Source organism: Eulemur rufifrons, chromosome 28 (genome assembly GCF_041146395.1).
Source record: "Eulemur rufifrons isolate Redbay chromosome 28, OSU_ERuf_1, whole genome shotgun sequence".
Classification (NCBI taxonomy): domain Eukaryota; kingdom Metazoa; phylum Chordata; class Mammalia; order Primates; family Lemuridae; genus Eulemur; species Eulemur rufifrons.
Window position 1 is genome coordinate 12,209,312 of NC_091010.1, and position 25,144 is coordinate 12,234,455.

The following is a 25,144-nucleotide window of genomic DNA, read 5'->3' on the forward strand; positions in this document are numbered from 1 at the left end:
CACTATGATTGCCAACCATGGCATCCTCACAAAACACAAAGAGATAGATATTGTTGTCACAAATACATGAATGAAGCAGTGACACTCAACGAAGTAAAAAAGAATGTGCTTAAGATGTCACTACCAGTAAGTGCCAGAAGTAGGATTCCAGTCCGGACCTGGCCAAGTTCAATATACTTTCCTTTGCCCTGTCTTGCCCACCTTCCTACATGCCGGGATCAGGGCAGCAGCATTGCCCATGTACCTTGCAGAACCCAGGGTGCCCTGCTAGAGGGACTTTTCCACCTCTGAGTCGGATCTCCAAGGGCCCTATCTGCAATGCATTGCCCACACTCCCTCCTTCTGGCTACTCTTTTGTTTTCCACCTCACATGGGCACCAAAACGGGTTGACACCTAAGCACTAACATGGGAGAGTGAGGTGTGGAGGCCTGCCTGACTTCCAGCTCTTAAGGGCCGTGGCTTAGAGCTTTTTTTTTTTTTTTTTTTTTTTGAGACAGAGTCTTGCTTTGTTGCCTGGGCTAGAGTGAATGCCGTGGCGTCAGCCTAGCTCACAGCAACCTCAAACTCCTGGGCTTAAGCGATCCTACTGCCTCAGCCTCCCGAGTAGCTGGGACTACAGGCCTACGCCACCATGCCCGGCTAATAAATTTTCTATATATATTTTAGTTGGCCAGATAATTTCTTTCTATTTTTAGTAGAGACGGGGTCTTGCTCTTGCTCAGGCTGGTCTTGAACTCCTGACCTTGAGCAATCCACCCGCCTCGGCCTCCCAGAGTGCTAGGATTACAGGCGTGAGCCACCGCGCCCAGCCGCTTAGAGCTTTTATAAGAGAATTTTAAGAATATTTTTGAAGATATAAACCCGATTTCTGGAAAAAATACACACATGTACATGCACTCAGCAATTTGGCAAATAATTTTAGGACGTTCTCAGCCACCTCTGAGGTCTTTGAAGAGATTTGCAGGGAGGAATCCCTGCTCTTGGGGAGAATCCCAAAGCTCTTTAAAGCACTAAGTAGCCTTAACTTAGTGCTTCCGTTGGTCCGGTACACAGTCTACTTTCTGCAGAAGGAGGGGATGCTCCTTGGGCCGTGAAGTGGAAGAGGTAGCCTCGGAGGAACAGCCCCTCCTCTGAGCAAACCGGGCACACTTGAGGCCCCGCCTGGCTGAGGCAGCTCCCGGGCTGCAACCCAGCTCGTCTCTGTAGTTAGTAGCGACCCTGTTAGCTCAGGCTAGCCACAGCCACCACAGGGGTGTGCAAACAGATACTCACCACCAACCGCCCTGAGGCCATCGAAGAGGAGACAGCGGAAGTGGAGGCTGAGAGACCTGTTGGGCTGGCGATAGTGAAGGTCAGCACAGGTGCGGCTGCGGAGGCATGGCGGGCGTACTCCCTGGGAAGGAGAGCCAGCTGCGGGGCGGGAGCACGCACTGAGGAGTCAGACAGACAGGAAAGCGTGAATCCCAGCACTATCTCTGCCCAGCTTTTGGGGACCATGCCTTTGTGAGTTTCAGGTTCCCTGTCTATAAATTTGGATAATAATTTCTACCTTGTATTGCTGATTTGAGAATAAGAGAGCGTTTATATTTACAGGGTACAGTACAATCCCTGGAACATGATACCTAATTAATACACGGTTGCTGATACGGATATGATACATGGGCATTTTCATTTCAAAGGAGTTAGAAGGACTTGGAAAACGTTTGAGACTTCTTTGCATATTTCAGGGATTCTGGTTGAAAATCAGGATGTTAGAGCAAGGGACTGGTGACAGAGGAGGGTTCGCTGTGTGCTCCAGGCAGCCTGGCAGGAGAGAGGCCACTGTGCAGAGGGTGTGCCTCCCTGCGCGGTGGCTGATTGCAGAGAACTGCTTGGCTGATTATTGCATTGAGACTGTGCGCTGGACAGGGAAGCTCTGAAACCACTTCTTTTCTCTGTTTTCGAGCTCTGATGAGCAGGTCTCCACCTGCTTGTGTCACCAAAGTGCATTGCTGTGTGCTTTTAAATTCTACATGCATGTGCCTGATATGATTAGTGTGTCTGCAAGGACCTGGGTGTTTGCACACGGGCATGTGCCTGTGTGTACCTGTGTCTGTGTATATTTATTCTGGGTGTCGATAAGTCTCAATTTGTTGGAGGATATTTTGTTTTCCTCTGAGTTTGTACACTTCCGAGTTGCCCCTGGCAACTGTATGCTCGAACCTGCCAGCAACTGAGCTCTCCTGGGGTCACATTTGATCACTCAACCAAAGTGATCCAGGCCTGTCTGTTGCCCCGACTTCCAGATCCCAGCCACTGGCCTTTGCAGATTTCTGTAGCCGGCGTTTCATTTCTGGTTTTGTTGTTTTGGAACGAGGGAGAATTTCTGCTCTCCTTGGAGCTCAGTGCTCAATATCAAGTTCAGAGGTGACAGGATAAAATCTAAGGGGGTGAGCAGAGATTATAGAAAAATGTTCCTTCTTCTTTTGTGGGGGGTGACTATTAGCTCACCTGATTTATCTGAAATAGGTTCTCTTCTTTCATAAGAAGTCTCTTCTGACTAAACACTGAGCGTCAAAATAAATAAATAAGCAATGATTAAAGTTACTGGCACAGAAAAGTGTGACTTAATCTGAAGTTTCTTGGTATGAAGGATGAGTATGATAAGAATCAGACATAGTTTTGAGCATTCAAAACAGCTAATGGCATGAAATAAAAGAATGCTTTAGATATAAAAAATGTTGCATTAGGAACAAAAGCATTATCTCTTTTATTGTGTCCATAGCAATGAAAGGTCAGCTAAAATTTTTTTGATCTTTTATCTCATCTTCTGTTGCCAAAGCTAGGAGCACAAAACAAGGCTTTAGTTTAGACAGAGATGCAAAGTCATAAGCGTTGCTTGTAGGAGTGAAGGTTGCCTGAAAACGCAGGGCAGAGGCACTTTATTAAGTGACCCCTTAGCCTTGGAAGCAGAAAGTCATGCGGAGACTGGAGTTATCCATTAGACACTGTCCATCTCTATTATTAAATAAAATATTTAATTATATTTAAAATATGATTAAATTTAATATTTTAAAATATTTAATAACATTTCTGTCATTTATTTTTAAATGGAGTGATTAGTAAACGAACCCCACATTCCTCTTTGTCATCCTGGCCTTTGGGTCCAGTGCTCTTTTCTTCTTCAATGCGTCCTGAGCTTTAAAGAAGATTCGAGAGCTTGAAAACACAAATTTTAGGTAGGGAATTAGTTTCTCCTGGGCACGATTTGGGGGTTTTCGAACTTAGGAACTGGGCAGCTTTTCTTAAGAAAATAGAGACCTTCGGGAAACCCTGCAGCTGCTCCTGCCCAGCTCCATCTGTCTGCTTAGACAGTCTGGGGGGCCTGTCCCCTGCCCCCCAAGCCCAGTCTGAGAAGCCCCTCGTTGGCTCAGGAGCAGAAGAACTAGGGCCGTTCCCCTTTCGGTTCCCGGCAGATGAGATCTTGCTCATGGAAACCAGCCTCCTCCTCGGGTCAGCCCTGCTGAGGGGTCAGTTCCCCCTGAAAGTCCCAAAAGTCAGAGGGGGACTCTGCGGTGTCAGAGGCGTCTGGGGGCCAGACCCAGGCTGGTGACTCCAGGCCTGTGGGATGACGGAGAATGTGGGATGTCCATTGGGAAAAGGCACCCACAGACCCCGTGAGGACCAGATATTGAAAAGCGAAGCTGTGGCTCCTCTAAGAAGGACAATCCCTTAGCCCCGGGACCTAAGCGCTGGGAAGCGACTTATCTGACATCGGAGTGAGTATAGAGATGAGAGAAGAAACAAAGTCCGCTGACAATTACAAGGATGTTCACGCTACCAGGCCATGGGGACGCTTCTCTATGTGTCATGGCACAATTCTCAAGTGTTCCGAGAACTTATCATTTCAAAGAAAATTGTTGCGTTAACCAAAATATAGACCTGCTGCTCAGCCTGTCTCTCACCCGGTCCCCTGCTTGATGTCGGGGGACTCTGGACGCACACTGGGGGAGGGGGGTGTGCCCCGGCTCCAGGCATATCTGAGACCCGCTTGGTGAGAGGAGTTTCCCTCACGCTGTCCACGCCGAGGGAACAGATTTCAGCTGGTGACCTCAGCTTGCCCGGAAACGAGCAGACAGCATTTCTCCATCCCAGAGAATAAGAGCGTAGGGAGCAAAGACAAGATTTATTATTAAACAACTTTAATCCAAATGCTGATTATTATTTGCAGTGTCTGAAGGCACAAAATATACCTAAAATGTATGGAATAGTCTAAACAGAGTTATAAATCCAAAGAGCAAAGCATGAAAAAAAGATACATTCTGAGCTGACACAGAAATCTGAGTTGGGAAGATTTTTTTTTTTCCTAGAGAACTTGCTTGAATATCAATCATTTCCCCTCACACCAAGGGTAGAAAATTAAAAAAAAAAAATAACACAAACATGGTGAAGAATAATACCATGAAGGGTTGAGGATTTGTATAAGCAGAATACTTTCCTCTAGAAGATGCTGTCTCTTTCTCTCTCTCTCTCTCTCTCTCTCTCAGACACATACACACACACACACTCTCCATCTCTTTCTTTCTTCTCCCTGGCACCTGTTCTAAGCAAAGCCATCCAAGAGGACAACGTGCTATACCCCAGAAGACAGGCATCTCAAGGGAAAACAAAGCAGACTTAGGTGTGAGATAAGGCAATGAAACCAGAGTTTGATTAAAAAAATAGAGAGAGATATATATGAAAGATTGACCATCCGGGGCAGGGCCCCCAAAGTGCTGATGGAAAACAAAGCCTGCTCTTTTTCAGGGTGATGGCAGACCACCAGGCACACCTGGATCCAAGCTCCACACATCATGATTGGTAAGATGTCAATGGATTACCTTGGTAGCATGAACATCAGGCCATTCTCAGCACCCAGAGATAAATAATTATGAACACTCTCTTCTCCAGGGTGCTTTTAGCTGACTGTGTGATGTGGCCATTCCTTACTGCTCAATCATGTCACTCAGGACTTTAGGAAAGAAATCAATCCTGGGCTAGTTATCACCCTCATAAATACCTCTCTCGAGTAACTCTACAAAGCTGTAGGAGAGGCGATCAATAGGGCTTTGTGTTTCTCCATGACCACACGCCAGGCTCTCAGCTCCCTGACTGCCGCCGGGGGCGGAGGTGGGAGCCCCAGCGCCTCTGTGCCGGAGTGGGCTGCGTGCTCCATCCTGACAGAATCACCTTTGCCTTTAGGAGAACAACGCAAGTGATACGGCTCAGATTCCTCCAACTCCACTCCTGATGGCTCTTTCCTGGTTCTACAGTTAGTTGCCCCAGAAAGGGCACTGGCCGAAGGTGGGGCTGTTAGGTTGTCCTAACCTTACACACCGGGCTTCCTGGCAGGTTTACCAGCACGGGGATAGGCCTGGGAATCGCAGAGGATATGGGATCTCTCAGTGGAGAAGGTCCTCGCTTTGGGGCCGGATCGCTGCTTGAGGACTCCTGGTCTGGAGAACGTGGTAAAATGTAGAGAGAGGGTTTGGAGGGGGGGGGCTCTCTGGCAGAACAGCTGTGGGATTCTCAGCCCAGAGACGCGCCTTCGCTTTTGGGGCCACAAGCAACTTCCCTGCGGGGGTGGGGGTGGGAGTTACCTGTTTCACATCACACGAAGTCATGTTTTCTCTCCTAAAGGCCAAGGCCTTTTCCTACCTGAACAAACAGTGTCCCCTTTCTCTCCCCATCAACGAATCCACTCAACTGGGACAACTGCCTCAACTCCTTCCAACAAGATCCTTTCCCTTGAAACAGCAGAGCCTGTACTCCCTGTGTCTGTGGCTACACTTCCCTCTCACTCGGGACCACGGGCCCAAATCCAGGGGAAGAGTCTTCCCCTAGCCGGCTTCTTGTCCCACTGCCACACCTGGACCACACAACCAGCCACACCTCGCATCTCTCTGTCCCACGGCCCTTCCACCGGGCCGAGCCCACCTCTGCCCCGCCTCCCTGGGGCACTGATGGGGCCTGCCCTCCTCCCCCTTGTTCTATCACCTGTTGATTCTTCTAACGTGGGAAAGAAAGTAAAAAACAAGGCCAACAGGAAGACGCTAGAACACATCGGCCCTCAGAGACTGTTACCTCAATGTGGGCAGCTTCTCTCAGACCCATGGGGCAGGCGCACACCACGGTACACTGTGACACACAGTGAGGTCACCATCTCGTCCCGGATTGCCTGGGACTGTCCAGGACACCTCTGCAGTCTCAGGCTACCAGGAGCAGCTGACCACCCTACAGCACAGCCACCCAACCGGCCAGCCCACGCCAGCGCCAGACTCAGTCTTTACCTAGAACGGGGGCCAGGGGCAAAGGACGGGGTCAGGGAGCCGTGGGACAAGGCAGCAGACGGCATGTGGGGCGCATCTTCCTTCTCCCCCAGCGGGAAGGGGGCTCCTTATCTGGTCACCCTTCCTGCCCTCAGAAAGGCCCGGAACGGGGGCTCCTTTGGCACTTCAGAATGATCACAAGTAATTTGCCTTTTTATTCATATAGAACAAAATTTACAAAGTCATTCATACAGTTTTTGTGTTTTTTTTTTTTTTTTTTTTACTGACTTCGAAAATTGGGAATATTCAAAATACACTTTTACCCCACTCCATTCTGTCATTATTTACACATATGTACAAGAAAAATGAAAGAGTCTCTGTATGTGTGTGTGCGTGTGTGTGGTCTGTGTTGTCATTTTCTTGTATTAAAAAGCTCTGCTGGTCGGGTGGGTGGGTGGGCGGGCGGGAGGGCAGGCGCGCGGTCAGATGGAGGTGCCGTGGGACGTGTCCAGGGCCTCTGGAAGGACGCCTCCAGGCACGGGCTGGAAGGACATGGGGATGGGGGTCTTCACCGGGCTCTGCCGGAACAGCCCCCCGTTGGGCGACCTGTGTTTGCACTGCATGGCGGGCATGGTGGCCGAGCTGCTCAGCGGCAGTGGCAGGTTGCTGCTGGGCCCTGATGAGAGTGTCCGGCTCGTGGCATGGCTGCTCTGCTCCGGCAGGAAGGTGCTGACCGACAGCTGGGTGTTCTGGTACTCCCGCGTGGGCTCCAAGGCCTGGCTGGGGGCCAGGCCCCCCATCTCCAGGGCCGAGAGCTCGATGGACGCGGGGGAAATCTGCTTGTGAGCAATGTCTTCATCCATCAGGCTGTTCATGCGCCGGTGGACCTGCTCCAGATTCACCTCTTTGTCCTGGAGGGAGAGCAGAGAGGTCAGGTCAACCCCGAACGGTGGGCCCAGGCTGGCTTGCCACAGACTCCGGCTGTCTGAAGACCCCAAGCCTGTTCAGCCTGTGGGACTGTGGGTGAGCACCCTGCACCTGCCATGCTCACACCTCCCCTCAACGGCAGGGCCTGCCCGCAGCTGTCTGGGGAAGCCACAGGCTAGGACCTAACCCCTCGAGCAAAGGCCCCGCCAGCAGGCCTGGCTGCATCCCGCCTCTGCACACCCAGAGGTGACCTTGGGACAAGATGCTTTGAAGAACTGGCAGAAACAGAAGGGAAACAAAAGAGTCCCACGGGAATACAGGAACAGGTCCTTGAGCCCCTGGCATGCCCCATGCATTGGCCCTTTGAGTCACAAGTCTGAAAGACTCGGGGTGATCATTCCCGCCTTACACAAAAGGAGGCATAGGTTCGGGAAGGTCCGGTGATCTCCTGAGAGTCACAAGCCCCATAGTGTTAGAGGCAGCCCAGAAGCCTGGAGCAGGAGAGAGTCCTGCCTCACCTGTGCCCACCTCTTCAGACATGCAGGGAGGGGGACACGTCCCTGTCTGGAAGGCTAGTGGGACAGGGGTTTCAGGGTGGGGAGGAGGGATGGGGAGGGTGAAGGAAGGGACTTCCCCAGGGTCAGCTGACTCCTGTGTCACGGGGGTTTGAGGTTCCCTAAGTGGGTGATCCTCACATCCCCCCCTACCTCACCATGGTGGGCGGCATCACAGGAAATTGTTTGCTTTGTTCATTTATTTATTTGCTTAAGAAAGAAAATAAAACAGAATATTCCTTCCAAATACTTTATGAGTTGCCTATAATGTCAGAATAAATCAAGAAGGATGATGTCATCTCCTTCCTTGGTTTCCCCCCAGTGAGGTGGGACACAGGACCAGGTGCCCAGCAGAGGAGCCGTGTAAGCTCCCGGTGAGGCCGAAGCTGTAGTCCTGCAGTGGGCAGCATGGGTGCCACTGTGCCCAGCATGGGGGTGACCGAGGCCCATCCCTCCCTCAGGTCAGTCTCCAAGAGAAAGACAGCATCAAAGCTCAGCCCTAAGACGCAGCCCCATAGGTGGTCTGATGTTGACATCACATATTGGAGAAAGGAACCTACCCCCTGTCAGCCTTGTAAGGGAATGAAAAATACCAAGAAATTTAGAAGCCCTGAATATGATTTCATAAGGAAAAGAAGGAGCCATGTGAGTTGAAGGGCCGTTCCAGTGACTGCTTTGAGCTCCTATGGGGCTGGCGGGAGAGGATTTCCCCTAGGAGGTCACCTGAGTGATGGGCATGAGTCCCCCAGATGAAGGCACCAGCCACAGGGCTCCCCCCGTGAAGGCTGAACCCAGAGTTTCTCAGGCAAGCAGGTGAGGTGCTCTGCAATTCACGCCTTGCCACGGTGCCCTCGGCATGGAGAAGGCGGGACCACTGCTCTCCACACCTGTGTGAGTTCACCGCTGGCACACAGAGCTTGGTTTGGGGAGGAACACCTCCTGTTGTTCCCAGAAACTTCCCCAGGACAAGAAAACTGACAACACCCATACGACAATGGAGAACTCATTCTGGTCAGGGGGACATCTGAGCATAAGAGAGCCGGCTGGACTGAGGGGGGAGCAGACGACGGGATGTGGTTCTGTGTCACAGGTGGGGAGGACAGCAGGAACCACTGGCACAGCCTCAGAGGCAGAGCCAAGATCCTAGTGACCTGAAGCCCCACACAAGCAGGGCTCAGCCCATTGGTGCTGGGAGCCCCTCTCTGAGTTCAGGGCACCGCTGGGCGGCAAGCGTCGGGGTGAAATTGAGGGAAGTGGCTGGAGAATACCACGTCTCTACTTTGGTTGGCTAAACATCGTTCACACAATGCTTTCACTGACTCCTTCAAAAGTTTGTAAAATATGTAACAAATCAGATTCAAGTTCTTTTCCTAATTACCTTACACCATGGTTAAGCCGGCTCTGGGTAACTTTGCCCCTTTTTGTGTGTTTTATCTGTTTTGTTTTCATTTTTGCATGCAAAACTATTTTTACTAGTATTTTATAACTATTATATCGGGCATTAGTGGCTTGGACTTCTTCCTAAAGAAGTCCGTGGTTTATTTGCTTTTAGGGAACGACTATTCCTGCGGGGTAACAGTTTGGCAGGTGACCTGCCTACCTAGCTGAGCAACAGAATCATGACTCAAACAAGGACAGCAGAATTAAATCTGAATCCTGAACAAAGAGAAAAAAAGACAGAAAATGGCTGGTGCTTCATCTGTTCTAGCAGCAGTGCCCCAACAAACTTTCTTTCTTTTTTTTTTTTTTTATTATTTCAGCATATTATGGGGGTACATAAGTTTAGGTTACATATATTGCCCTTCCCCCCCACCCCGAGTCAGAGTTTCAAGTGTGTCCATCCCCCAGATGGTGTACATCGCGCTCATTATGTATGTATACACCCATCCCTTCCCCCACCCCACATCTGCCCGACACCCAATCAATGTTATTCCTAAATGTGCTCTTAGGTGATGATCAGTGAAACCAATTTGATGGTGAGTACATGTGGTGCTTATTTTTCCATTATTGGGATACTTCACTCAGTAGAATGGGTTCAAGCTCTATCCAGGAGAACATAAGAGATTCTATATCCCCATTATTTCTTATAGCTGAGTAATATTCCATGGTATACATATACCACATTTTATTAATCCACTCATGTAGTGATGGGCACTTGGGTTGCTTCCACATCTTCACAATCATGAATTGTGCTGCTATAAACATTTGGGGGCAAATATCTTTGTTATAGAATGTCTTTTGTTCTTTTGGGTAGATGCCCAATAATGGGATTGCTGGATCAAATGGTAGGTCTACTTGTATCTGTTTAAGGTATCTCCATATTGCTTTCCACAGAGGTTGCACTAGTCTACAATCCCACCAGCAGTGTATGAGTGTTCCTGTTCTCTGCATCTGCGCCAACATTCATTGTTTCGGGAGTTTTTGATAAAGGCCATTCTCACTGGAGTTAAGTGATATCTCATTGTGGTTTTTATTTGCATTTCCCTGATGATTAGAGATGTTGAGCATGTTTTTAAAGCAGATAAAAACATACTCTGGGGAAAAGAATCCTTGTTCAATAAATGGTGCTGGGAAAACTGGATAGCCACATGTCGAAGACTGAAACAGGACCCACAGCTTTCACCTCTCACAAAAATCAAATCATGGTGGATAACAGACTTAAACCTTAGGTGTGAAACTATTAGAATTCTAGAAGAAAATGTGGGAAAGACTCTTATAGACATTGGCCTAGGCAAAGAATTTATGAGGAAGACCCCAAAGGCAATCACAGCAACAACAAAAATAAATAAACGGGACCTGATTAAATTAAAAAGCTTCTGCACAGCCAAAGAAACTGTCACGAGAGTAAACAGACAACCTACAGAATGGGAAAAAATTTTCACATGCTACACATCCAATAAAGGACTGATAACTAGAATCTATTTAGAACTCAGGAAAATCAGCAAGAAAAAAATCAAACAACCCTATCAAAAAGTGGGCAAAGGACATGAATAGAAATTTTCCCACCAAACTTTCTTGTCCACGGCCATGGTTTTGGTGCCTGGGTCCTAGGCTTCTGGACAAGCCCCGACACCTGTCCATCACCAAGCCTGAGTCCCCAGCCCCCTCAGTGTTGCTATGGGCCCTGATACAGCTCCTTCATCTGCATGAGCCAAAGTCAGTGCCACAAACATTCTGGTAAATATTTGTATCTACAGGGCATTTTCATTTCAAAATATATGAAAGGCCAAAGACTGGTACCAGAGACCCTGGAAGCTGGAGAAGTTCAGAGAGAATTTCAGATACTTTTAAGGTTGAATAATATAACCTTCCCTTCTCTTTGCAGCCAGCAAAGCTTGGAGAAGGCTGGACAAGCCAGGCGTCCTCACCGGCAGACTGTCATTTCCAGGGAAGGAAAACTCAGGACCAGGTGTTCCTGGGGCTCATTGGAAGAACTAGTTAGTTGCATAATCTTGCCTTTTCCTCACTTCTACCTTCCCTATAAGACTTTAAGGACCTGTTTAGGGATGGAAAGAAATAAAGATTCAGAGTGGACTAATTTGAAGTGGGGAACAAGTGTCTTGGTTGCAGCTACACTCATTCTGGATTCTGGAGGGTGGAAGAGAGGGCCTGGCCTTTTGTTAAGAGCCAACTGAGTGCTGGGCCAGGACAGGTGTTCAGCAGCTGCTCCTCGTTTTGCCAGCGTTTGGAGACAGGGGAAGGTTAACATTCTGCCCAAGAAGGCCACAGGGAGGCAGGAAGTTGAGAGTGGAGGGCGGAGAAAGGATCCCCCTCTATCTAATGCCAGGAAAACAAGCGTATGGAAAGGTTCAGGGAAGATAGACCGGTGAGAGTCCTGTGAAGGAAACTGGGAGCAAGGGCGGTCCCTGTGCTGGATGCCTTCGCCACTGGGGTGCAGGGGACAGGAGGCTGAGGGTGGTGGGCTGCACGTGGATGGGCACAGGCACCAGGCTGAACACGTGCAGCTGGAAGGAGTGGCTCGGGCGGTACCAAAGCATGTGGAATGGGACTGTGTGTGGAGACGGCCAGTTACCTTTGAGTCAGTATTTCTAAAGGAAGAGCTCGAATGAGTGAATAGTTTCTTTAACCCATATATTGGTTTTCTTGGCTTCCAATAAAGAACAGATGAAGCAGCTCCAAGGACTGCAAAGCCATGCACTGCGAATCAAGTCCTGATCGCAGTGACTCATTAGTCTTTATGCTTTCCACGTCAGGACGCACAGAGAATGTCCACGCCTAATGAACAAATTTCCAGGGAGAGCTTCCCACCCAAAATGACTGCCAAGAATTCTATCCTCCCCATACTGGTGGGGCCTCATTCTATTCAAATTCCATTACTCCTGGTAGCTGCAACACTAACACAAACCCAGGGAGAAGGCGCCATCACGAGCCTCCTCTGTTGGCTGTTTAACTGGACAAGAAAATGAGTAGAACTGCAGAAAATACCTCCCTATCTGTTCAGGAAAAACAACGCAGCCTGATGCTAAGTCTCACAAGGTGTACTCTTGGCTCCCTGCTCCTGCGCTGCCTATAGGGGCCAGAGGTGAGATGCAGGGGACAGGAGAAGACCGCCTTGTTTGGAAGCCCTGGAAGCATGGTCTTCTTGTATGAGCTGGGGCCTCAGATTTAGTGCATGTAAAGTGATGTCTTGCTGTGCCTCTGCGAGTCCAGCCGGGGAAAGAGGAGGCAGGAGTGATCAGCCTACTCAAGGAAAGAGGCAGGAGTGATTTGAGTAATTATCTATCTTTTAGACAAAATGGTGTATTCTATTATGTTATGCAAATTCAAATAATGGGCTTTCTTTTAATGTGAACTACATCAGTTTACAGCCTCATTATCCCCAGGTTCAGTGTTCAGCCAGGTAATGACAGCTGTGGAAAGAGACTTGGAAACTTATTGCTGCCTTCATTAATTGACCATAGGTAACTGACCTAGTCAAACATCCCTGAATATGACATAAAATTCACTGACTGTGTTTACCCAGGAATCCGGCCTCATCCCAGCTCTGCGTTTCTCACCTCGTATTAAACACGATGACAGATGAACCAGCAGAGGTTACTGGGGAACCTCTCCCAGGCATTGTCTTGCAGAGAGATAAAGTTCTGTAATTAAGCCTCTGTTCACCAACGTGGAAATAATACAGTGTATTGGAAAACGGTAATTAACTAAACTATCATCTCTGTAACAGTCTGTGACACGTGGGACTCATTAGAACTGACTTTGTTTGGAGTCCAACAGCTCCTACTTTAAGTTGGGCAGGAACAAAACTAGAGATGAGAGACTTCCCAGCTGACGGGGACGGCTGTTGGCAGCATTCTCCTGTTACCACCGAGATCAACCAGGTGGTAAATGAGACCCAACGGCTGGGAGAGATGCCACCAACATGATCTTTTTAAGTGATGCTCCAAATACTCACCCGACCCCAGTGGGCTGGGCTGGGAGTCTGAGCGCAATGGCCAGGTGAGAGCGAAGGAGCCGGACGCTAAGTCAGTGCAGTGAGCTTGGGAGAGGGTGGACAGTTTCCCAAAGCAGCAGGAGAAAGAGTTCTGCTCAGCTCAGTCACAGACTGTGTAGGAGGGGGCAACGAGGGGGCCCAGCACCACCTCACCTCATAGGCGGGAGCAGCAGGTATACAGAGTGAGTTGAGGCTAGGGCTAAAGCGACTTGCTCAAGGTCACACGATGCCACAGTAAGTGGAGCATCAGGACCAGAGCTCACATCTCCCAGGCTCCAAAACCTCTCTTTCCCACTACACCAATGTGTCAAGGAATCTATGCTCCCCACAACACAGGGGCCTCGTGCTATTCAAATTCCATTACTCCCAGTAGCTTCTCACCTTGGAAGGCTGGTGAAGATCAGCGGTTTTCCTCCTTGGGAGGATATCAGAAGCACAAGTGGAGATTTTAGAAATGATATAGCCCAGATCTCCCTAATTTGACCCTTTGGGGCCCAAGCATATGTACTTCTAAAAGGCTCCAGAATTAATCACCTCTGATGTGCAGCCAGAATTGAAAGCCATTGATCCCCCTGCAATGATTGCATAACAGTTTAACATTAGTAACGTTTTCTTTATCGGAGCCCAGACTGGTTCATTCATTCAATAAACACTTTTGGCCGGGCGCGGTGGCTCACGCCTGTAATCCTAGCACTCTGGGAGGCCGAGGCGGGTGGATTGCTCAAGGTCAGGAGTTCGAGACCAGCCTGAGCGAGACCCCGTCTCTACTAAAAATAGAAAGACATTATATGGACACCTAAAAAAATCTATATAGAAAAAATTAGCCGGGCATAGTGGCGCATGCCTGTAGTCTCAGCTACTTGGGAGGCTGAGGCAGTAGGATCGCTTGAGCCCAGGAGTTTGAGGTTGCTGTGAGCTAAGCTGACGCCATGGCACTCACTCTAGCCTGGGCAACAAAGTGAGACTCTGTCTCAACAAAAAAAAAAAAAATAAACACTTTTGATCTCCTGCTACCAGATGAACTAATGTTCTTGGTAAAGCATCCATCTTGGTCCCTGGCACACGGAAGGTGCTCAATACTTCAATTATATTCATCACCCCTTAACGAGAGCTTCCACTGTTCCAAAGAGTGGGCAAATTGATGGGCATGCAGGGGTAAGGAGACTCAGGCAGCCTGGGTGCAGAGACAGGCAGGTAAACAATTACCGCCACGTGGAATCACACCCGGCCAGGGAGGAAGCCGGCGGCGGCAGGCAGGGGAGGCTTTGCCAGGGAGCTGCTTTTGAGACGGACAGTGGCCTGTGATAAATGTTCAGTGCCTTCTTGCAGGAAGGCCCTGGGCCAAGGGGTGAGACACGCACACTCACTACCCTCACCCTCATGCCAAGCCGTCCGATCTCGGCAGCTCAGTTGTCAGGCCAGGCCCACTTTCCAGCACAAGAGAGAGACTGCAGTTCAGAGCATGTAAATGTCTAGCCGGGAGCCAGGAGGCTGGCCCAGGGAAGAACACTGTGTCACATCCTTCATTCCCCAAACCCTCTGGAAAATGCTACATAGGAACACGTGCTCATGCACACACCTAGTGGAAAGTCGGGTGCCCTGGCCCGTAGACGAGCCTGCACCTGGGAGGCAGCAGGTGAGCAGAGGCAGGCATATCATTCCCACCCAGCTCTGCCCTGGCCACTCTGAGTCCCCTTTCTCCATGGCTAAGGATACCTTCTTTGAACGCTATTGAAGAGGGACAAGAAGATAACATGCAATCTGCCCGGCTCAGGGAAGGGGCCCTAAGGTGTGCTTTGCCTCCCTGTATTCCTCAGGGCCTTGGGCAGGAGTGGTCCCTGGGCTACCACTCCCCAAGCAATCCCTGGGCCAGATACCTCCTTAAGTCACTTTACACACCGTCCCTTGCTGAATCCGCAGCGCCACACCGTGGGGTTGTTGTAAATGAGGAGGGGAAAAGTGCAGAAGAGAAAAATCTTTACATGCAGTTGAAGAAGGTGTCAATGGAGTAGAGGCAAGGAAAGGTGTGGAGTGGAGGGTCCCCCATGTCCAGTCTTCCATGGAGAGCCGTGTTTGGGGCCACACCTACAGATGCTGGCCCGCGGCCCAGAGTGGAGAGGGCTCCTGGCCACACTGGCCTCTGTCAGCTCCCGTCTGTGACGGCCACAGGGCCAGGGGAGGGCAGGCAAGGCAGGAAGCAACAAGAATTCCAAGCTCCCGGCCCAGCGATGGATGACTCATCCCTCACTCCTCATGCCATCTCCCATTTGTGCTGTTCTCATCTTTATTTCATGAATATTTTATTCTCAGAGCAATGGCTCCACATCCCCCATAAATCTAGCGGTGGCTCTTCACTGCACGCGCAGAGCTTGCTGTACTCACCTGCATTGGGTAACTACATAATCGTCTGATTCCTCAGAAAAAATATGAGTTCAAATCCACATGAATATTAAGGGGTTGAATGCACATTACTACTCTTCCTCAAGTAGGAGTCTAAACTCTGAAGACATCCCAGCGCGAGCCATTAAACACAGCTTGGCTCCACCCTAAGACAGGTTTTCTCGGCTCTTAAGAAATACAGCCAGTGCCCCAAAACGCAGCATTCTAAGATTAACCAGACATTCTCTCCTAATTGCAAATGCTGCTCCATAAAACACAGGCAACCAGTAGCACCAAGCAGTTCTGGATTAAACGCCATCATCATGTTTTGAAGGGTTTAAAATGTGCTTCTGAAATACTGATGTTTCGCCCCCTTTCCTGGTTCCTATTCCCTACACGATTAGGTCCAAACTCCTTGGCCTGGCATTTAAGCCCTTCGGAGTAGGTCCTGTCCGCTTCCCTAGCCGCCTCTGCTAGCATCTCCTTCCACACTCCAGCCAGGAGGCGTGATGACTTGGTTTACCCCCAATGCTGCTCACCCCACCCAAAACGCAACTTCTGATCCATCTCATCTCGAGCTCCAGGATTTGTACCAATCCTTCAACATTCGATCCCAACAGCCCTAAGTCCCAGGAAGTCCTCACTAAGCAGCACCCCAACCCCTCTGACCCCACCACGCCCTGGCTGGAGGTAGACCTCCGGACACCAAGCTCTCTGCCCCTGGGGAGGTGAGTTATCTGAGAGCAGGCCGGGCCCCCGCAGGCATGCTTATTAAAGGAAGAAGGGGAAGGAGGGAGGGAGAAATTTCATTTGAAAACCAGAAACCCATACAGGCAGGAAAAAGCTGGAATATCTCCCTGCGACCCCGCTTAGCAACACCAGAAGGGGCTGGAGGACAGGCAGCACCGTGCTCTTCCAACCTGCCCCTCCAGGCACCCCCATTCCCATCTGGAAGCAGGCTGGCAGCCGGGGCAGGAATCCCACATTGTCAAAGTAGGACCAACGTGCTCATCCTCTCAAATCCGAGATCTTGGACTTAAGCAGAAGCCGGAAGAAAGGACGGGATGTTTTACTCGCCAGGAAGGAGCTGCTCCTCCCAGCTGGGTCATCTTCTGGTCTCCCTGTCTCTCTTTCTCTCCTTCGCCTCTGCCTTCCTGTCCATGTCTCTCCAACAATCTCTCTCTCTTTCTCCCCCCGTCCCCCCGCCCCCCGCTACACACACCCCATGACAATTAACTCTGAGTGGTCCAGGCTGAAACTCTCACTAAGGGTTCCGAGGGACATGACTACAAGGCAGACAAGGACTTCTAACGCAAAGGACAACCTCTCCCTGCACGAGGCTCACAGAGGATGTGCCAGGGGCTGAGGCTGAGCCTGTGTCCCAGGCTCCCATCGTGCCCACACCTGCCCAGGATAGCACCTTTGTGACAGCGCGATACTCATCTACCTGAAGACCCTCCCCTGCTCCCCTGACCCCAGGGGCATTTGCACAGAGGAGGTCGGGCCAAAGACTTAGGGAAATAAATAAACCTCCAAATAAACAACGTGGGCAGCAGATGCAACATGGGTCACCTAGCCTCTGTGATCCTCTGTGCATATAGCCCTGGGTGGTGACAAGCAGGGGAGGGTGCCCTGGCCACGGCATGGAGGGGCTGCCATGACTGAATGGGCTGGAGAGGGGAGATGTGTGTGGCTCTTCCTTAACTACTCATCAGAATAATTCACTGTCCCTCCTGGTGACTTCTTCACACAAAATTTTCCAGTAGCCAAAGAAGTTTAGGGCAGAATCATCAACTGTTCCTTTCAGTAGGGTTCCCTCAAATTCCTTCCTTCCTTCTCTCCTGAGCTCCAGGGGTGCCAGGAGAGCCACCGAGGCTGTGGTAGATCCCAGCCTCACATTCCCGTACACGGAGGAACACAGAAGGCAGGAGAGGAAGACGGACGTCCCAGGAACATTTCAGATGCGCTGAGTCAAGCACTGCCTTCCTCCCAGGGAAAAGAGAGTGTAATTGCAGAGAGTTCACTGCCTGGAGAGTCAGACAGGAATGAGGGGACACCACCACTGTCCTCACCCCCAACCCACCAGGAACCACCACGGCCTGAAGAATGGGGTGTGGTCTGGCCAGAGATGGTGGCCGTGTGGCCCCATCCTTACTGCTGTCTCCTCTGCTGACCCCCTACCGCTGAGACCATTTCATGAACTGCCTTGTGTTACCTGAGCCTCCAGCAAAGACAAAAAACAAAACAGAAGTGATTTTGGATTTGATGCTGGTTGCTTCTCTGCTTCCTGTTTGAGACTGACATCTGTTTGCACCGACAGGATCTCTAAGTAGAGGTGCAATTCTAGATGTCACTGAGGTATATATGGCAGGAAGTGACACTCCACACGTGGCGTGGCTGGGCTGGTGCCTATGTGCAGCTTTCTGCTGGCAGAGAATCACCCCCAAAGGACACTCCTTACCACCCTCCCTTGGGGAAAAGAGACCTTGGTGAAGGCTTTAAGAAAAACAATATGAGCTTGAAGAAGAATAAAATCCCAATGAGAAGGAAGCTTCGAGAGGCAGATCAGCTTGTAGTTGGTGCACAGACAGGGGAGGACGGAATCCAGAGCCTGGAGTCTAGAAAGAGTGATAGTGTCCCCTGAGCTAGGTGAGCCCAGGAGGGACATGGAAGGCTGGGCCCTGCAAGGAAGAAGGAGAGAGGGAGGAAGGGATGGGGATCCCCCTACACGTGGGCGAGCAGGGCCCATGGCCCTTGGTGAGAATCGGGAAGGCAGAGGGAATGGGGCTCCTCTCTTACCCTACAGGTGGTCTCTCCAGGCCAGGGTGGAGGCACATGGGCGGGGCAGGGTGGGGAAGGGCTCTCTGGCGCTGCCCACGCTGTATCTGCTCTACAGATAAATACAGGACTTTAGTGGCCATGGCTAACACCTCGGCACTTTGTTCAAGCATGAAAACATCCCCTACATTTTTTCTCTTGCTTTAAACACAAAATAAAATCATAACACAATACCCCAATATAAAAAACTGCTGTCTCCAAACAAGATAACTCAAGTCAACACTAACTGGGAAAAAACCGCCCTCCAAATGGCCCAGTGTGACTCTCCTGCCTCTAGGCTGCAGAAAGGAGAGGCAGGACCCAGGGTACAGACCTCTTTGGGGGTCTCCTGGTGGCACCGGTTGCTGTTCCACCACAACTCCAGGGCAGCCACCAGGCAGGCCAGGAGGAGGCCAATGGCCAGGATGCAGAAGACCCCAGCGAAGCTGTGCAGCTTGAGGGATTTGCCATCGGCCTGGGCGCTGGCGTGGCTGGTGAGGTCACAGCGGCCCGTGTGTGGCCACCACTTCTGCTTGAGCACATCCAGGTCCCCTGTGTCCTGCAGCTCCAGGATCCTGCAAGACACAATCCAGGTGAGCTACAGCCACTGGCCTCGTCAACTCAGCCACGGGGCCCTGGCCGTGCCCTGCCCTGTTGGCCCCACCACGGGCAACACTGAACCATCCCAGCAGCTTTCTGCCTCGGCTCTTCCCCTCCCCCTGCAAACAGAGTGCTCGCCCCAGAACGTCAGGTTTTGCCACCCCGCTCCTTGACAACCCCCTGCCCTCCCTCACACCCCACAGCACATAAGGCCCATCACAGGGATTCTGCAGCAAGAGCTCAGGATAAAACCAGGAAAGACAGAAATGATGGAGGCAAACACTCAGACTGTGGATTTAGGATGTTCGTCATAGCAAAAATGCTTTCTTTCAAACTTCAGTAACTAACTATATTCTAAGTCTCTCCCACTAGGATTAACCAAATCATTCATTCATTCATTGGATTTGAGGAGCTTCCGCACTGTGCCAAGTGCGATGTTCAATACTGCAGAGCTTATGGTCTAGACACACAAACACCGGCCCTAAAAACTATTAGAGCAATCAGTGTGCAGACAGAAGTGGTGATAAATACAGCAAAAAGAAAGCAGAGGTTCTAGGAGATGGCACCTTGCGGAGGGTGGCGTAGACTGGGGGACTAGGGGAGACCTCAATGAGGAGGCGATGGGTAAGCAGAAACGTGAAGGTTGACTTATCGTAAAACAGCTCACACTGGTCTAGCATGTTCTATGTGTTAGGGAATAGCCTACCTCTTTAGAAAATAGTGTCAAATCCTCATGTCCACACTTTGAGACACTTATTTCTATTTTCCCATTTATGTGGAGCTAGAAATCACAGCAGAGAGAGGTGAAATATCTTGCCAAACCACTCTGAGGATGGCGGGGTCAGCATTCAACTAGGGGAGGAAGAACCTTCCTGAGACCAAAACCCTGTGCGAGATTCTCGTCCGGGGCAGAGCTCAGCAGGCTAAAGAAGCCACAACGTGGCTGGCGAGGCCGCAGAGTGTCCGTGAGGAGGAGCACAGTGTGAGGGGAAGACAGCGAGGCAGGCAGAGCCCAGAACGTGGGCTCCAGAGGGCAAGGGGGGAGTCTGGGTTTTGTATTGCATGAAGTGGTGGGGCAACCCCTGCTGCTCACATATTCCCCCTGGTGGTTTTCTTCTATTGGGGTATCTTGGGGATTCCCTTCGTAACCCAGGAGTCTCAACAGGGAGCCAGTGGGAGCTGGTAGCACCCAGACTCCAAATCTCCAACCTTTTCCATCTGGGGAGTGGAGCTCTTAACTCCTGGTCTGTGGTGATATATTCAGCTAATGACATCTGTAGCGACCTCTTTAACCCTCTGAGCATGCACAGATAGAGGCAGTTCTTTGTAGCCAGGAGAAGCACACTAACAATTACATGGTTGAGCAGTGCCCACCCTGCACCTGCCATGCTAACAAGTTTTGACCACAGGCCTGAGGCTGGGCTAATTCTCCTGCATGAGCTTGTGTCTGGTGGAGACAAAGGGTCACAGCCCCGAGGGGGTCCCTTGACCTGTAAGCATTGTGGACCCAGCATGGCATGGCTTCTTGCCAGCTGAGAATGGCCTGGTTTAGTGCAAAGATCTGGCTTTGGGAGCACCAGACCTCAGCTGTGTCTCCCTGGACTGGGGACTCACCCCTGCTAAACCTCGGTGCTTTCGTCCCCCTCAGGACACGGGCTGCGTGTTACTCTCCATGTTTCCCCCTGAGCAAGCACAGTGGCTGGCACCACGGAGGCTATCGATAGATGTTTGTTGTGTTAATAAATGCATGAATGTATTACTTGAATGATGAAAAGTTAACAAAAATGGCTGTGGTGAGATATTGATATGATGTCCACTAAGTGCTCAGGGCACTGATCGTCATGAAAAAGGGAGAACGTGGCTGCGCGTGCAGAGACTTGGTTGTTGAGATCAATGCATGACTGACGGTGCCTTTGTGTGGTTTGGGGTCGTGTTTAGAATGCTCCTGAGCACCAGAGCTCTCTCACACGCCACATCGCATGGTCAGGGGGGCAGCTGCAGTGCTGTACCACCTCTGTGGCTCAGAGCGTGTTGGGGAAGCTGCATGCCCGGATGTGCGCTGGCCTTACTCAGCCTTTGCTTTGCTGGTGGGGTGAGTAGGTTGGGCCTTCTGGCACCAGGGCCTCTGAGAAGGCCAGCAGTTGAATGACTAGCAGACTACGGAGAAACAGCAGAGCTTTGCGTTTATGGATATCAGCCTAAATCCAGGCTGAGAACCTCTCAATTTCAGATCTCTCATCACTAAAATGTGACGTTATAATAAATGCACCTACCACACAAGATTATTGGGACAAAATGAAAAGAGAGAACACATGCAGACCATTAGCTCAAGATCAGGCAGGTAATAGGAGCTCCATAAAAGTGGGTCAGGAGCTGTACAGTCTGATGGCCATATAGACCGGCAGCCCCATCAGGCCAGTGTGGACATGAGCAACTGTGTACTGAGAACACAGTAGGGACTGATCATTTTACACTGTTTGAATCCTCTTAACAGCCTGCAAAGTGGTTCTCATTAAGTCTATTTTATGTCTTGAAGACCCAAGGCTCAGAGTCTAGATGAGTTGCCCACAGTTGCAATTAGAAGATAGCAACACAGATCATCAGAACTGGATTGTTCTGACCCAAGTGGACATGCACTTTCCAGAACAGCAGGCTGTCCTCGAGGGTCAGGCTCTGGCCTAGGGGACGGTGAGGCTCCAGCCACACCATGACTTGGGGTCGGATCCCCACCCCTCTGCTCCTTAGGCAGCTCCCGTGCAGCATCAGGCAGGCTGCTTAATTTTACTCACTTTCTCTTCTTCCTATTCCCCACAATAGATGCATTTATTATGCCCAATCTTACTCCAGAAATAATAGGAAAACAGCATTAAAAAAATAAACAAACAACCAAAAAAAGAAATTTAAATATGGAAGTGACAGAGGAAAGATAAACAAGTCAGGGACACAAAATGACTTTGAGAATGAGGCTACACTAATGTGCACGCTAATTCCATACTCCTGCTTATGAGTAAGCCGGAGCGATAATAGCCACTTCCTAAAGCCAGTTGTTCTATTTTTCAGACAGATATAATTGCAGGTGCTTATCTTGGTTCAATAGTTGTAGAGCCTGCTACACAGTAGGTGCTCAATAAGTGGCTATTAAGTTGCTAAACATTTATTGAATGCCCACTCTGCATGCCGTGGTCTGCAAGCCTGTTACAGCACATAACCCCTGCCACACACACACACACACACACACGCACACGCACCCCTACAACCTGTTCTGTGCCAAAGCAAAGGAGCGTATCTATATTCAAGGAAATAGTTTAGTTCCCAGGATGAAGGGAAAGACAGTCACAGCAGTTCCAGATAAGGCTGAGAGCTATTTGTCCCAGGCCCCATTTCCTACAAATGGCAGGGAGCACTGCTCCCCCGACCTCCCTCTCAGTCCTCCATGGCCCACAGTTCTGCACACGCCACACACAGGGCCTCTTAAAGAATCCCTGGCAGCAGTCAGTGGGCAACCTGAGGTCTGAGGGTTCCCGCAGAAGCAGACATCACCTGCCAGGAGGAGGGATGATCCCAGCCCAGCAGGAGCTGCACCATGGAGGAAGATGAGGACACTACAGGAGGCCAGCACAGCCACTGGGGACATTTTCTTATAGTCACAGAGCACATGGCCTTCTGATGAAAGCAAATAGTGATAAACCACTTCTCTTCAGACGACATGGAAACTGGACTAGCCACTTTTGATCATGGTGATCACTGGGGTGGGTAGAGCAGCCCACAGGGTCTCTGTTGGGAGAAATTTTGCATGGAGACCTCACGGTTGGCAAGCGGACAGGCAGTGGGCAGGCCTGGTCCAGAACAGCCTGCTCTCTGGGATCCCGCCCCCGATGCTGGCCCTGGCCCATTGCCCTCTGGAGCCATGCAGAGGACACGTCATTCCTTCGGCACCCAGCAAGCCTTACGATACTGGAGGTGGACAGCTCACCCCTCCCCACTCACCTCTGCCTTCCCCAGGTGGAGTATTTTCAGGTCCTCCTTTGACCTGGTGCCAGCCCCCTCTGTCCTGACTCCACTTAGCGACCCGGCAGAGACCCATGCTCCCTGGCCAGCGTCTGCTCTGTCCTCTCTCCAGCGTATCAATGTTCACTTCAGCAGACTTACAGGGCATATCTGAGCAGGGTGGGCACACGGGGACTCTAACCTTCCTTCCCTGGGGCTCCTGTGCTTCCATGAGTGCTGTCTTGGGGTGCATTAGCCGTCTTGGTGTTGCTGCTGTGCTGGCCCCAGAGGCTTCCTTACCATCTGTTCTAGAGAGATGCTCACGGGTTGATGGGCTGTGGAATCGCCCTGAGCCTCCCATCTTGGAAAACCAACTGGTGTAAACCTCAAGAACGCCAGCGTGTTATAAATCCTGGAGAGAAGCTATTGTTTCTTCATGCCTTTAATCTGAGCAATTGATAAATCACCACTCCTCCTTCCCTCTTGTCATCTCTCTCTGCTCCAGGGAGCAGAGGGAGGAACAGAATGTATACTTGATTAAATCCAAGAGAAAACCCAAAAGCCTCATTTACCTTAATTAGTCCTACTCTTTTTTTCAGTTTTGCAAACAAACCACTGAATGGACTGGCCGTAGCCTTCCTCCTAGGCCTTCCCCTGCTGGGGCCAAGGCTCAGGTGCTCATGAGCAGAAGGACACAATATGGACATCTGGGGGTAGGAGAAGGCAGGTGGAAGGGCTTGGAGATCCAGCAGGAACATAGGCACAGCGCGGGGCCTCAGGACACCGGATTCTGCTCCCAGCTCTGCCAGCAGCTGGCTGAGCGACCCCGGGTGTCGGTTACTATCTCTGAACTACAGAGTATTGGAGGAATGGTTTCTAAGCACTCTCCCCCGATAATAGATGCTCCTTAGTGTGGAATTCTTGTGTAAATCAGGCAGTTAGGGTTGCCTCTAAGCCTGCCACTGTGTAGGCCGCTTCCCTTGGGTGCTCCTGCCTCATTTTGCATTTAGGTGAACCAAGGCAGAGCTGGTCCTTGGGGGTCCCTCACTAGGCTCTGCAGTTCCACTCCCGCCACCAGCAGGAAGCCACCTAACAGATGTGTGCAAGAAGAGGGAGGGCCCAAGGCTCAGACATCCTTAGGGACAGGACCCCTGCTGAGACTGGCTACTGGGAAAAGGCCTCTGAGCTGCCCATGCCCTTCACTTCCACCCTCTCTGGCTAACGACAGGCCCCTTCCCCGCCCCAGCAGACCACCCTCCTGGGACCAGGAAGCTCTTGCTCTGAAATCAGCAGCCCCCATGAGCACATGAATTTGGAGACATTCTGCTTCTCTGACCCTATATATTTTTTGTTTTGTTTTGTTTAAGTCTCCACATTGGCTATTGCCACTTTGCAGATGCATTTATCTTTAGAAGTGATTAGTAGGTCCTTATCAGATCCCACTCATTATTCATTTTTCTGGCTAACTGCTACTCATCCTTCGGGGCCTCAGGTGTCACCTCTTCTGGGAAGTCCTCCTAGGTGTCCTGCACCCTGGCAATGTCCTCACCATCCCATGTATGCCCTGGGCTGGCATTGCCTGCTCACATCACAGTGAGCCCCTTCCACAGAGACCATGTGCCCTCATGGGAAGGGACCACATATTTCCTCTTTATACGTCAGCACCTAGCACAGGGCCTAGTTGGGGGTGGGGGGAGTATGCAGTGGTACACAGCTGGTGCTTAGGAAAATGGGACGAATGAATGAGCTTTGTTGGCTCCTCTCTCCTAAGAGAAAGTTATTCTCCTACCCCAAGTGCTGGAGTCCCCAGGCTGCCCACGCCTACCTCTGGGAGAAGAGGTCCCTGTAGGGGCTGCCGTGCTGCAGGGCGATGCCGTAGCCCTTGCTGCTGACGCTGTTGCTGATGACAGTCACCGAGCAGTCGTCATCCGTCAAGGCTGCGTACTCCACCACAGCCACGTCCCACAGAAAAGCGTAGTTCCCCTTCTTTGCCTGAAAGACCAAAACCACCACAAAGTCAGGCAGGCCTGGCCTGCTGTGTTAGTGCTGAGCAGCCAGGCCGCTCAATGGTGGGATCTGAGGGCCCCATCTTCAGGGTCCTCCTGCCCATCAGACAGCACAGCCAGCTCTCCTGCCA

The 25,144-nt window shown here is 50.8% G+C and overlaps 1 protein-coding gene across 2 annotated transcripts in view; it reads right to left on the reverse strand.

The window, feature by feature from the left end:
* Positions 1 to 4,165: 4,165 nt before the first annotated feature.
* The window catches only part of GRID1 (glutamate ionotropic receptor delta type subunit 1), a 680,971-nt gene continuing 659,992 nt past the window's right edge, over positions 4,166 to 25,144 (reverse strand). The window contains exons 14-16 of one of the 2 annotated variants that reach the window (XM_069460227.1): positions 24,833 to 24,999; positions 18,755 to 18,995; positions 4,166 to 7,199 (exon numbers count right to left, since the gene is read on the reverse strand). In XM_069460227.1, coding sequence (XP_069316328.1) covers positions 6,771 to 7,199; positions 18,755 to 18,995; positions 24,833 to 24,999 — 837 coding nt within the window. In that variant the 3' untranslated portion in view covers positions 4,166 to 6,770. Of the gene's footprint in view, positions 7,200 to 18,403; positions 18,494 to 18,754; positions 18,996 to 24,832; positions 25,000 to 25,144 lie in introns of those variants that run through there. The other variant, XM_069460228.1, reaches the window with a different exon arrangement.